General features: G+C 37.8%; 1 protein-coding gene across 1 annotated transcript in view; it reads left to right on the top strand.

Moving 5' to 3' along the window:
* Nucleotides 1-910: 910 nt before the first annotated feature.
* LOC145994039 (protein takeout-like) overlaps nt 911-14,944 on the top strand; it is a 58,672-nt gene continuing 44,638 nt past the window's right edge. Inside the window, exon 1 of the mRNA XM_083130122.1 lies at nt 911-1,112. Coding sequence (XP_082986248.1) covers nt 911-1,112 — 202 coding nt within the window. The remainder of the gene's footprint in view (nt 1,113-14,944) is intronic.

Genomic DNA, 14,944 nt, shown 5'->3' with positions numbered 1-14,944 from the left:
TCTTTTCTTCCTTGATTTGAAAATATTCTGCCAGAAAATAAATGACATGAAATGAAAGTATATGTAGCGGCATGACAATGAGATACACACACCGGACACTGATATTTCAGCGATCAAATCACTATTTTCACCACCGCTTCCACACTACATGATGTTGTTAACGTCTACGTGCTCCAACAAAAGCCAGGAACTCAAGTAACGAGCTTCTCCAACCGAACATCAACTCCGCAAGCGTGCAAACAAACAAATGTACCAACCCCTGTGTTTGACGTATCGTGTTCAAATTTTCAGCATTTCTTCTTCACACTTCTGGACATTAAGTAAACTGTTCTCCGGAAAATTTCCATAGACCGCCTCAATTTTGATATTGTTAGAGTCCTAAGGATCTAGGAATAATTACTGATTCAGACAAAGTTTCCTATCTTAAATACGTTAATGCATAATTTAAATAATGAAGAACTAATTGTAGAAATATTGGACGTGGTGCTGTATGTGGCCATTGTTGTTCTCAGCGTGAGATAACAATAAACGTTTATTATTATTATTACATCCAGCTACTTGAAAGAAGGTTAGAACTCATTAAAAGAAGTTCATACAGGTATTAACCAAATCAAAGAAACATCAAGGTATGTGGTGGTTAATATGCATGGATGAATTAATAAAAAATAATTTCGTAGGTCAGATTGAAGAACTAAATTGATTTATTTCATATCCTTAAAAGGATAGTAAACATCTATTTGGATACTTACTTCATATAACCTGGATATAACGAAGGTAAAATATTTATTGATTTTGATTTACCGTCACGCACCGTCTACCAATACACCAAGAGATATCACTGACGCAAAAGATTTATTTTTAAGCTTCTGATGACCGATGTTATAAGAAAAACTTGAAAGAATGTCGCGAAATGAAGCAACAGGGCGCTGGAATCGAAGAAGAAAAGTGCCTCGAAGGCAGAAGGTCTGGAGTTCTCCCAGAACCAGTTCCTGCCCCACTAAAACAGTTCATCACACAACTCAGATCCCAGCGGTTGGTCATGTGGCTGTTCCCAGTAACTGCCCTAGTGGTTCTGTCAGATATCGTGGCCTTCTGTTCACCGAGGAACATTTGTGAGTATTACACTGCGATGACTAAATCAGTAGATATGTTCTGTTTAGGTTATTGTTACGTAAGTGTTGGGAAATAACAGTTAGGCCTACTTTGTTTTCTCGAGTAACCGTTACTTTCTGAAACTAGTAACTGTAACTGAGTTTCTTTTTCAAGTACCAGTGAGCACAATTATGGTTTGGTAAAAAAGAATAATATAAATAAAAGTTTATCTTCATATCCACATTTGTTACTAGCAAATATTTTGGCCCACGTAATTTTTGCAGAGTAGAATGACAGCACTTCGTTCCTACGCGTCAGCAAAAATTCGATGCGACTGGTGTTATGTTACATCCGGTGTAGCGGGGTACGAGCTGTTTTATTGTTGAGTCAGCAGAACGTGTCTGATCACGTTGAAGACATCGGAAGCGGTGGGGGAGGGGGTCAATGGATTTGTCACGTTGTTTCTTGATGTATGCTAACCTAACACGTGCCGAAGGTGCTGTACCCCCGAAAGCTTAGCGGCTAAGGTTATTGCTCTGTAAAACAAGAGGCGTCGAGGGTTCGATTCCTGGTAGAGTCAATATTGATTGATTGATAGATTGAGTTAGTTTTTTTAAGTCCGTTTTATGCACGGCAAAACTAATCAGGATTGGAGCTTCAGTTGAAAAGTGGTGATTCGGACCACTATGTGCCTCCACCGAGTATCGAACCTGGGACCCCTTGATTGCAAAGCGACGATGTCAATATTGAATGGTCTCGATTAGCCTGTGTGTAAATAAAGGCAACAAAATGGTTGAGTTCGAAAATCGAGTTGGGTTAGTGGTTAATGTTGTCACCTGGCAATGAAGAGGTCGCGGGTTCGATTCTCTAGGTAGTTAAATTAGGCCAATTGTTTAGTCCCGCCATTATAGGTCCCCGATTAGTCCATCTGTGCATAAATATTGTTTGAATAAAATCAATATGGCGGCCTTGGGTTAGTGGTTAATGTTGTCGCCTGGTAATGAAGAGGTCGCGGGTTCGATTTTCTAGGTAGTTAAATGAGGCCAATTGTTTTGTCCCGCCATTATAGGTCCCGATTAGTCCATCTGTGCATAAATAGTATTTGAATAAAATCAATATGGCGGCCGCGTTTTGTGTTTAGCGGCGGCGGCGGCGGCGCGGCGCGGGGGGTGTTTTTTATTCCGCGAGATGTTTTAACCAAGTGGTTGAGGGTTCGATTCCCAATGTTGGTGAAAATTGGATATTCAATTGTATTTGTTTAAAAGTTCCGATTAGCTTTTTGTGCACAAAGAAAAAATGAACTAATTGGAAATAGGATGTTTATGCTGTAATGAAAAGGTCCCCGGGTTCGATTTACAATGTCAAATTGGCTGATAATGATGTTGTTTTTAAAATTAAAAAAAAGAAGTGTGTTGAGTCCCCATTAGTATTTATGCAGGAACAGATATTAAAAATCAAAACAAAATGGCTGTGACTGGTGTTTAGTATTCGAAAGGTTCCAGGTTCGAGTTCCTAGTTATAATTTTTTTTTTTTAGTTTACAGAATTAGTTCCCATTTATTGCATTTTGGCGAGCACGTCCTCCCCCTTTGTGGCATTTGGACATGTTGGAGATATACATAGAAATTGTTGTCAAAGTGCCTAATAATGATTTTCTGTTTAAATAAAAAAGAAGTGTGTTATCAGCCCCGATTAGCACGAACAGATATTCAAAAAGCAAAACAAAATAGTTGATATTGTTGTTTAGTATTCAAAAGGTTTTGGGTTCCAATGCTGGCAAATTTGCAGAATAACATTGATTTGTTTAAAAAGTGAGTTACTATCCCCGATTATTTTTGATACACAAATAGAAAATGGGGTGATTTTTGGAGTTTTGCAACCAAGGGGGGTCGAGGGTTCGAGTTTCACTAGGGGCTAATGTTGGCGTTTTTAACGCAGTCCCGATTAATCGTAATGCATGAAGCTGTTTCAACGAATATCGAACCTGGAACCTTTTGATTACAATGCAAAGACTTTACCACTAATGTATGCTATGTTTTAAAACCAAAAATAAATAATAGTATCGAATTTTTAAAAAAATGCGTTACCAGTCTCGATTAGCCATTATGCACAAAGAGATGTGTTTTGAAACCAAGGGGGGTCGAGGTTTCGATTACAACTGGGTATGTGTGTTGAGGAAACTAAAGGTCAACAGGCATGGAAAGTTTTTACTCGCCATCTCAAAATAAGTTTTTGGGCTTGGTACAGGTAGCTTTTTGTAGAAAGCCCCACAACGGCATCAACGTGGCTACCATCTGTGGGGGCCTCTTTTTTTTTAAGTTGGAGAGGGGCACAAAGCCGTTTGTACCATACAACGTTGCACCGAAGAACCAACTTGTCAACTAGTCACTCACTCCATCATTAAAGTGCACAACATAATATCAGATTTGCACTGATAATAAGCAAAAAATTATAGCGGCTGCATAATTATATTTCAATGACAGCAAATGGTTTCAAATGAATGTTTTTCTCACTCCATCATTAAAGTGCACAACATAATATCAGATTTGCACTGATAATAAGCAAAAAATTATAGCGGCTGCATAATTATATTTCAATGACAGCAAATGGTTTCAAATGAATGGTTTTCACTTTATTTTTTACTAAGTAACAGATTTGGTAATGAAAAGCTTTAACATTTGCATATAATATGAGATTTCTTTTGGTATCCAGTTTGTATGTTGACCAAATCACAGATATACTATTACTAAGGATAGCATTAACTTAATCTAATAAAAATATATTCCACTGCATTACAAAATTAACTCATTCTGTTTTCTGTTGTTTGAATCCATATGGTAAAGTCTCGAAACTTGATGCACATCTTTTTCTTTTGGTATATACCACCTGAAAAACCCTTATTTCCGGCTTACTAACAACGGAATGTGTTTTTGTGCGTACGATTTTGTTCGAGTTTAGTAAAGTTAAAGAGGAGGTGTTGTCGAGAATAGCATTGGTGAGTGATTCGAAATTGATTGTGCTGCTGTTTTTATGGTTTAGACATATGCCTTTCACCTTGCAAACAGTAGTAACATTAGTATTGTCTGGATTTACTACCTCAAATGCATTTATAGGTATAACTTGATGTACTTCAACATTGGGATTTTCTAGTTTATCGAAAAAATCCTTAGGATTGTTGATAATACTAACTTGACCAGGGTTTTATCTCTGTCCAAATTTACCCCAAAATGAATTCAGCAAAAGTTTTGCTAAGCTTCGTAATCCAGGATTAGCACATATTCTGTTTTCATCCAACAACACACCCTCCTTTTCAAAATAGTCAGCTATGTATTTTTTTTTTGGATTCTTCATCAATACACCACAATGGCCAGCCGCTTGCTTCAACTTTTGCTTTGAGAAATGTATTGATGTACTCTGCAAAAACACCACCTGATTTTTTTGCAGGATCATATTGTTCAACATTATATTCCCATACCTCATGTAATTCTAAAATTTTGTATTTCTTTTGAACTGCCTTCTGAACTTCATCCACAACCCAGGTTCCAGTTATAGCTCTTTCCCTAGCAGTATGGTTACATTCCGCCTGGTTTATTTCATCGGCACAAGTTCTACATAGAGGGAAAGTTAATTTTGAATTGGTTCGATATGGTAACACAGGATGGTACAGATCTCTCGGTAGAAGTATTGTTGCTTTGACAAGCCCTTCAAAAGAATAAATATCGGGGCATTCTTCCCCCACATAAATTTTCACCGGATGGCCAACTGGAAACTTTTTAACTTTGCAACAATAAGGGTACAGGCTACATACATCCTTATATTGAATTGTTTCATTTTCTTTCACAGTGTAATGTAGTTTGGTAGCATTAGTTCTACCACCATAAAACGCCTCCCGGGGAATTATGGGGGCTTTAATTGATAACGGATGTTTTTCAACATAATGTTTCATGGTTTTGTTATTTCTCAACTGCTGGTGAAATTCACACCCCCCCATCTCATGTACAATGTAGTTAAGTGCTTTTAATCTGGTAATTTTATTTTCTGTTCTTTCATACCGAAAAGACAAAGTATCATATGGGTCATCATGAAGAGGTTCTGTACGTGAAGTAGGGAAACATTTGACACAACCATGTGTTCTGCATCCTTGATATTCAAATACATGCTCTTGCCCCTTTTGATCTTTAAAATATCCATCTACTTTCAAATTTCCTCCAACTTGTAGTTCTGGTCCTCTGGCTGCATGTTGGATTTCGATTTTATGTTTTTTTTCCTCCCATACCAACCATTGAATAGCCTCTATAGACTGAATATCACACCATCTGTATCCGTTTTTAGGAATAATTCCTATATGTTCTGCTTTCAAAAATCTTTTATGGAATACTTTATTACAAGCTGAAGCGATGGTGATGGCTTCCAATAATGGGTTCACTGTTGTTTCTTTTTCAAAAGTGGTCATGAATTTCAAACAGGCAACACGTAGTACATTAACATCTTCTACACAGTATTTTCTCAACTCCTTCTGCATATCGAAAACTACCCCTGTTTTCTGTTGTTCACTATGCCATTCCAAAAAACTGGTTCTCTGATTCTCCATCATAGAATCAACAGCGTAAAATTCAGTACCAGGGATACATCCGACATATTCTTTATTTTTCAAAGTATTAAAAAATTGAGGAAAATACCCTTTGGACATTGGGAGATCAAATGCTTTCGGTAATTTGTTGAGCGCCATTGGAATAAAGTTGAGAGAATCTATGAAATGGATATTGTGCATCTTCAAAGATAATATTTTGGCTCCATTCATGATAACAGACGGTGTCCATTTCATTTTTTCGATCATAGTTTGCAGTACAAAGTGCGAATCATACCCTCTACTATTGTGTGCAATACACACAATTTCAGCGGTGAGCTGAAACAAATTGCAGAAAATTGTAAACAGGTTCTGTACTATCAAAAATGTGCTGTTTTTTCCCGCATACACTGCACCATTGAGACATATCTTTGTTCTCAATGCAATTATAGCATACATTTTGGCACACCAAAAGATTTGGAATATGCAGAAAATTGTTTTCAGTGCCTTCTAGTTTTGTGTCCTGCCTCGATTCAATATTGTAGAAAACAAGCATTGCTTTTTTTGATATAAGAGAAGATATTTGTTTGCTATAAATTTTTTGGATGTGACATAGATGTTCAGATGGTACCATATTTTTACAGCTGACACAGAATTTCTCCCCACATATATGAGGATTTCTGTTTGTACGGATAGCATACGCTTTCAGGCATTTTTCACAACATTTTACTGTCTGACAAAGAGAGTTTTTTCTATTGTAACATGTTTTTTGATTATTGTAACATTTTTTACTATAGAAAAATCTGTTACAATCAGTGCACTTTATTTTGGTTTCTGAAACAGTACATTTGGGCTTTTCTTGGCATTGTGAACAAACAGCTGTACAGGATCCTAGATGTCTAGAAACATGATCATATTTTTTATGGCAAGTTTCACAATAGAAATTAGCGGAGAATGCAGCTGTAAGAGATGTTATAACATTAAAATGATTGTTTATGTACACCAAATTTAAAGTTTCGCGCCTAGGTAATAAAGAACCTTCATATATCACATCACTCCCGGAAAATCCATTATATACGGTAATCTTGAAATCAGGCGCGTATATTCTAGGCTACCTAGGCTATCGCCGAAGCCCATATTAAAATACAGGAAATAATCGACTAGCATATTTAACCGATGCTTCACTCTCACGTAACGACCACGGGGTAAAGCGCTAGTGTAAGGTCGTCTTTATTTATCGCCTGGCTTCTTCGTCTGAGGGAAAAGTCTTTGAACCAGCAGGCGGTCCTTTCAACCCATGACGTATTTGTGCTGGCAGGGACGACCTTGGTGGTCCCTGGTGCTGGCTTCCAACCCCAAGCGCTGAAGAGTGAAGACTTCGCTGCATCCTGGCGATGTTTGTAGTGTTGCCAACAATGGAAATACGAAATTCGCTACATCGCTGGAAAAAAAATATATAGGCGGGGGTGCCAATGCAAATTATTCAAGCTAGGGGGATGCCTCATGAAAATTACATCACCTCCCCCCTCTCCATCCCTTCGAGCATTGCCCGTCTCTCTTCCAGTTCCATGAATTTCGTCACATACAAGAATTATAAATCCGCCAAATTTAGTGATTTTCCCCTGAAGGTGGCACTCTGCTTCTCCACGAAATTCGACTGTGGTCGCAGCCGATCGCAGCTATATGGGACATTCTGATGACGTCAGCCATGTTGCCATCCTGTTTACTTCTGTTTCAAGCAACCCCCCTCCCACCTCCCCCGCTGTCAAAATGTCAAAACCTTCGCCCTCGCGGAGGCGGTTTCGGCCCGAGTCATCCCATTACGTTTGGCAACATAAACAATCCATGTTGTCATAGCAACCATTCAAGCACGTGTTTTCAACCACGCGGGTCGGTGGTAGTTTCCGCAAGAGGAAGGGATATATGGTCAAACTTGTTGTGTCCGAGATCCGAGTTCTTTGTGTCGCCCGCGTATCGTGTTCATGGATGCAAATCCTTTTTAAAAAAAAAAATCAGTGACCGAGGCCCTTTTGTTGTGCTGTGTTGTTCTGTGTTTTTGTTCCGTGGGCGTGTGAAAATTGATTTAATCACCGAACTTGTCTCCAAGACGACATTCTTACGGCTTCCTTACGAGGATAGGATGCAAATAATAGAGACAGGTAGGCCTCTTCCACCTCTTCCGGATCTTACAGTCGTGCAGAAAGACAAAAACAAAGTATATATTAGGCGTTTTCACGAGACCAGTTACAAAAAATATCTTTGGTTGACTGGGTCGAGTGCACTTAATAAGTTGTATTGCTGGGCATGTTTGCTTTTTTCTACCGACAAAAGTCCTTAGAATACAACAGGATTTAGTAATTTAAACTATTTGGTAACTGCTTGCGATAAACACCAAAAATCACTTAGTCATATACGTGCGTTCAGTAACTTACAGACATTCGGTTCTCAAAGAATTGATCATTCCTTAAATTTGCAAAAGAAGATTGCTGACAGTTTGCATAATGAAAAATTGAAGGAAAACAGAATTATTATAAGAAGAGTAATTGATGCAATAGCATTTCTGGGGAAGCAAGAATGTGCATTTAGGGGCCACAATGAGCAACACAGGAACAAGCGCGGCTTAGCAATTTAGCTATAATGTCTATTGAGAAAGGGGTTCTAATCAACATCAGAAATTCATGTGAGGACACATTCTTCGATAAAGTGACAAAAAAAATTTACGGAAAAGGAGAGAGGAATGGAGTTTACCTTCAAGTAAGGTAAGAAGTTAATTATTATTTCATACTCGCATGTAGGTCCTACATATTGCATGTTATAGACCGCTCCTCTTTATAAATAAGCACGAAATAGTTTATATCCATTGCCTACTATTGTTGTTTTTAATGGCAAGATATCGATGTAAACAATAAAATCCAAAATGAATGAGGAAGAGCCCCCCCTCCCCTCTTTTTTGCCGGACACATTTTCATTTAAAATTCAAACACTACTATATTTGGAGATAGACCTGATCTTGGTCTCAGCATACGCCACTGCTTGAAATCAGATAAATAGTCCTGAAATTTTTGAATTTCGGTAGTTCCTCCACCACCATTCAAATTTTCCCCAGCTTCTCTGCACAGTTTATCCACTTCTTCTTCCATAACACATTTATGTTGTCTAACATACTGATAACGTTTTTTAGGTTCATTTTTGTAAACATTAATACCTCTTGCCACAACCAACGCATAAGCCAAACACCTGCTATCGGATTTTTTAATAGTTATAATTCCTTTTTTTAGTTTACAGAATTGTTCCCCATTCATTGCATTTTGGCGAACACGTCCTCCCCCTCGTGGCATTTGGACATGATGGAGATATACATAGAAATTGTTGTCAGAAAGAAATGTTGTATTGCTCTGCAATACTTTTTCCAATGCTGCCCACAATATCTCCATATTTATCGCCTGTGCTTCCCGAAAAGATAACCAAAAAGGGCGATCAGGGTGATCTTCATTTCTGATAGTAATACCAACTTGGTCATGCTCGGCCACATCACGTAGAACATGTTGGATCAGTTCTTGCAATCCCTCCTGAACCCATATCACCGGATTCTCATTGTGTGGTGCCCCCCGCAACCGAGCACGCACCATTCGTCCTTCCATATTGAATCTTTGGTAACGCCTTTTTGTCTCTTCTATAACTTCAACATGATGTAACACTGAATCATCGCCACCGCCTACCTGTCTGCACACTTCCGCTTCCTGAATACAATCCCGAAGAACCATTTGGTATAACGCTGGCGAAATATGATTTGTACATTGCTCCAATTCTCTAGTCTCTAAAACAGATTCTAAATGGAAAATATCTCCACATTTTTCATCGGTTGTTCCAATACACCCAAATATCCCTGTATCCTGGTTGTTATACTTGTTAGAAAAGATTTCAACATGTTGGTTGGTCTCACTAGAAATAGAGACAGAGGGTCTGGATTGATTGCTGTTAATAGCAGTAGAGGTAGAGGGGGTAGATTGGTTGAGGTCATGAACAGTACTATGAACAGTAGGAGAGACATTTTGTTTGTGCTTATTATGCTCTTGTGAATAATCAACCCCCGTTGATTTATTAGCATTATTTTCCCCCAATTCATTGGCAATAGCAACAAAAATATCCTGAGTATCAATGTTTACAGATTTGTCTATGTTGTCAATCGATTTATTTGCTCCATCTGTACCCAAGGCCAAATCCAGATCACTGAGCATACACTGAGTGGATATACAGCTACTCTGACTATATTCACCAATTTCATTTCTGATTGTATTCAAAACCTCTTGGGTGCTTATTTCAATACCCCTCTCAAAATTAGCAGTGCCTGCATTTTCCATTGAGGTGGAGGGCGTAGATTGGATGTAGTCACTATAACTACCATAACTGTAAACAGTAGAAGAGACATTTTGTTTGTGCTTATTATGCTTTTGTGAATAATCAACCCCAGTTGATTTATTAGCAATGTCTTCCCCCAATTCATTGGCAACAGCAACAAAAATATTCTGAGTATCAATGTTTACGGTTTTGTCTATGTTGTCAATCGAATTATTTCCCCCAGTTGTACCCAAGGCCAAATCCAGATCACTGAGCATACACTGAGTGGATATACAGCTACTCTGACTATATTCACCAATTCCATTTCTGATTGTATTCAAAACCTCTTGGGTGCTTATTTCAATACCCCTCTCAAAATTAGCAGTGCCTGCATTTTCCATTGAGGTGGAGGGCGTAGATTGGATGTAGTCACTATAACTACCATAACTGTAAACAGTAGAAGAGACATTTTGTTTGTGCTTATTATGCTTTTGTGAATAATCAACCCCAGTTGATTTATTAGCAATGTCTTCCCCCAATTCATTGGCCACAGCAACAAAAATATTCTGAGTATCAATGTTTACGGATTTGTCTATGTTGTCAATCGAATTATTTCCACCAGCTGTACCCAAGGCCAAATCCAAATCATTGAGCACACCCTGGGTGGATATACAGCTACTTTGACTAAATTCTCCGATTTCATTTCTGATTTTATTCAACACCTCTTGGGTGCTTATTTCAATAACCCTCTCAAAATTAGTAGTACTTCCAGTTTCCATTTTTCGAAGATATCTGAAAATTATAAAGTTCAAAATTACCTAACAACATGTGTTTTTATTTTCTATAAATACACAATAACTGTAGAGTCACCCCTTTATAGCTTATCTGTGAATAATATGTATTTACATAAAAAAAAACCCTCAAACTATATGGTTTACAGTTCAACAAGAATGCGTTGAAAACATACTTTAAACACACTTTAAACTGTAGGACCAACCCCAGTTTGCCTATTTGTGTATAATATGGCTTTTTTAAACAATCATTTATTTATTTATTATTTTTTTTGCACAAAGGCTGATTGGGGGGTGGAGACAATTTTACAAACACGGTTTTATATAGATAAATAGATAATATCGACCCCGCTTCAAACTGTAGTTCCAGTCCCAATTAACCTATCTGTGTATATTATGGCTTTTTAAACAAATACAGAAATCCAGTTCCGATTACCCCATCTGTGCAGAGAGCAGCCTTCTAAACAATTTTTTTTTCTGCATACAGCGGCTGATTGGAACTGGTGACATTTTTAAAAAAATATATAGATACATATAGCTCTGCTTCAAACTGTGGGGTTCAGTCCCGATTACCCCTTTTTGTGCATAAAACGGTCTACTAAACAGTTCATCTTTTTTGCGCACAATAGCTGATTGGGACTGGCCTTCTAAACAATTTCTTTTTTACGCACAGCGGCTGATTGGGACTGGTGACACAGTTTCTAAAAACTAATATAAATAGATACATATCACTTCGCTTCAAACTGTAGGTCCAGTCCCGATTACCCCATCTATGCATAAAACGGGGCTTCTAAACAATTTCTCTGTTTGCGCACTGCCGCTGATTGGGACTGGTGACACAGTTTCTAAAAACTAATATAAATAAATACATATCACTCCGCTTCAAATTGTAGGTCCAGTCCCGATTACACCATCTATGCATAAAGCGGCCTTCTAAACAATTTCTCATTTTGCGCACAGCGGCTGATTGGGATTAGTGACAGTTTTTAAAAACTAATTTAAATAGATAGATATGATTCCGCTTCAAACTGTAGGTCCACCCCCGATTACCCCATCTGGGCATAAGGCGGCCATCTAAACAATTTCTCTTTTTGCGCACTGCGGCTGATTGGGACTGGTAACACAGTTTTAAAAACTAATTTAAATAGATATATATAACTCCGCTTCAAACTGTAGGTCCAGCCCCGATTAACCCATCTGTGCATAAAGCGGCCATCTAAACAATTTCGCTGTTTGCGCACAGCGGTTGATTGGGGCTGGTGACACAGTTTTTAAAAACAAATTTATATAGATACATATAACCCCGCTTTGATTCGAACCCTAGAATTTTTTATTGCAGTGTTAATTTTATTCCATTTCAATTTGGTTTACATCTTATCGTTGGTGAATTCTACTGTTGGTTGAGCTACATTGGTCAAACTACATACCAGACACACACGCACTAGAGATTAAAATTAGTAACCATTAGAGAAGTAGGGTAAGCAGTTTGAAATAACAGTTAACTAGAAAAACAAATTTATATCACACACTTACCTCCAGTTGCATTGTGGGATTGCAGCAGAAATAAAAAGGTATAGCAGCGAAACAATCGGCTTAACTTTTTCTCACTACAGAGCACAGCAAACTGAGTTTTTAAAATTATTTTTGAACTTAAAAATACTGAATAATCACTTTCTGCTGCATGGGGGCAAAAGTTGGACTTTACTACCTGTGACTCGGGGAATTCTTAAATACGCCTTTTCTAACAAATGAACTAGAACTCTATGGGGAAAATGCTTATATCAGAGCATTTTCATCCAGTGGGCCGAAAAGTTATGCATTTGAGGTAGTAAATCCAGACAATACTAATGTTACTACTATTTGCAAGGTGAAAGGCATATGTCTAAACCATAAAAACAGCAGCACAATCAATTTCGAATCACTCACCAATGCTATTCTCGACAACACCTCCTCTTTAACTTTACTAAACTCGAACAAAATCGTACGCACAAAAACACATTCCGTTGTTAGTAAGCCGGAAATAAGGGTTTTTCAGGTGGTATATACCAAAAGAAAAAGATGTGCATCAAGTTTCGAGACTTTACCATATGGATTCAAACAACAGAAAACAGAATGAGTTAATTTTGTAATGCAGTGGAATATATTTTTATTAGATTAAGTTAATGCTATCCTTAGTAATAGTATATCTGTGATTTGGTCAACATACAAACTGGATACCAAAAGAAATCTCATATTATATGCAAATGTTAAAGCTTTTCATTACCAAATCTGTTACTTAGTAAAAAATAAAGTGAAAACCATTCATTTGAAACCATTTGCTGTCATTGAAATATAATTATGCAGCCGCTATAATTTTTTGCTTATTATCAGTGCAAATCTGATATTATGTTGTGCACTTTAATGATGGAGTGAGAAAAACATTCATTTGAAACCATTTGCTGTCATTGAAATATAATTAAGCAGCCGCTATAATTTTTTGCTTATTATCAGTGCAAATCTGATATCATGTTGTGCACTTTAATGATGGAGTGAGTGACTAGTTGACAAGTTGGTTCTTCGGTGCAACGTTGTATGGTACAAACGGCTTTGTGCCCCTCTCCAACTTAAAAAAAAGAGGCCCCCACAGATGGTAGCCACGTTGATGCCGTTGTGGGGCTTTCTACAAAAAGCTACCTGTACCAAGCCCAAAAACTTATTTTGAGATGGCGAGTAAAACCTTTCCATGCCTGTTGACCTTTAGTTTCCTCAACACACATACCCAGTTGTAATCGAAACCTCGACCCCCCCCCTTGGTTTCAAAACACATCTCTTTGTGCATAATGGCTAATCGAGACTGGTAACGCATTTTTTTAAAAATTCGATACTATTATTTATTTTTGGTTTTAAAACATAGCATACATTAGTGGTAAAGTCTTTGCATTGTAATCAAAAGATTCCAGGTTCGATATTCGTTGAAACAGCTTCATGCATTACGATTAATCGGGACTGCGTTAAAAACGCCAACATTAGCCCCTAGTGAAACTCGAACCCTCGACCACCCTTGGTTGCAAAACTCCAAAAATCACCCCATTTTCTATTTGTGTATCAAAAATAATCGGGGATAGTAACTCACTTTTTAAACAAATCAATGTTATTCTGCAAATTTGCCAGCATTGGAACCCAAAACCTTTTGAATACTAAACAACAATATCAACTATTTTGTTTTGCTTTTTGAATATCTGTTCGTGCTAATCGGGGCTGATAACACACTTCTTTTTTTATTTAAACAGAAAATCATGTTAGGCACTTTGACAACAATTTCTATGTATATCTCCAACATGTCCAAATGCCACAAAGGGGGAGGACGTGCTCGCCAAAATGCAATAAATGGGAACTAATTCTGTAAACTAAAAAAAAAATTATAACTAGGAACTCGAACCTGGAACCTTTCGAATACTAAACACCAGTCACAGCCATTTTGTTTTGATTTTTAATATCTGTTCCTGCATAAATACTAATGGGGACTCAACACACTTCTTTTTTTTATTTTAAAAACAACATCATTATCAGCCAATTTGACATTGTGAATCGAACCCGGGGACCTTTTCATTACAGCATAAACATCCTATTTCCAATTAGTTCATTTTTTCTTTGTGCACAAAAAGCTAATCGGAACTTTTAAACAAATACAATTGAATATCCAATTTTCACCAACATTGGGAATCGAACCCTCAACCACTTGGTTAAAACATCTCGCGGAATAAAAAACACCCCCCGCGCCGCGCCGCCGCCGCCGCCGCTAAACACAAAACGCGGCCGCCATATTGATTTTATTCAAATACTATTTATGCACAGATGGACTAATCGGGACCTATAATGGCGGGACAAAACAATTGGCCTCATTTAACTACCTAGAAAATCGAACCCGCGACCTCTTCATTACCAGGCGACAACATTAACCACTAACCCAAGGCCGCCATATTGATTTTATTCAAACACTATTTATGCACAGATGGACTAATCGGGGACCTATAATGGCGGGACTAAACAATTGGCCTAATTTAACTACCTAGAGAATCGAACCCGCGACCTCTTCATTGCCAGGTGACAACATTAACCACTAACGCAACTGGATTTTCGAACTCAACCATTTTGTTGCCTTTATTTACACACAGGCT

Source organism: Lepisma saccharinum, chromosome 10 (genome assembly GCF_977018435.1).
Source record: "Lepisma saccharinum chromosome 10, izLepSacc3.1, whole genome shotgun sequence".
Classification (NCBI taxonomy): Eukaryota; Metazoa; Arthropoda; class Insecta; order Zygentoma; family Lepismatidae; genus Lepisma; species Lepisma saccharinum.
This window is presented reverse-complemented; position numbering and strand designations above follow the sequence as displayed.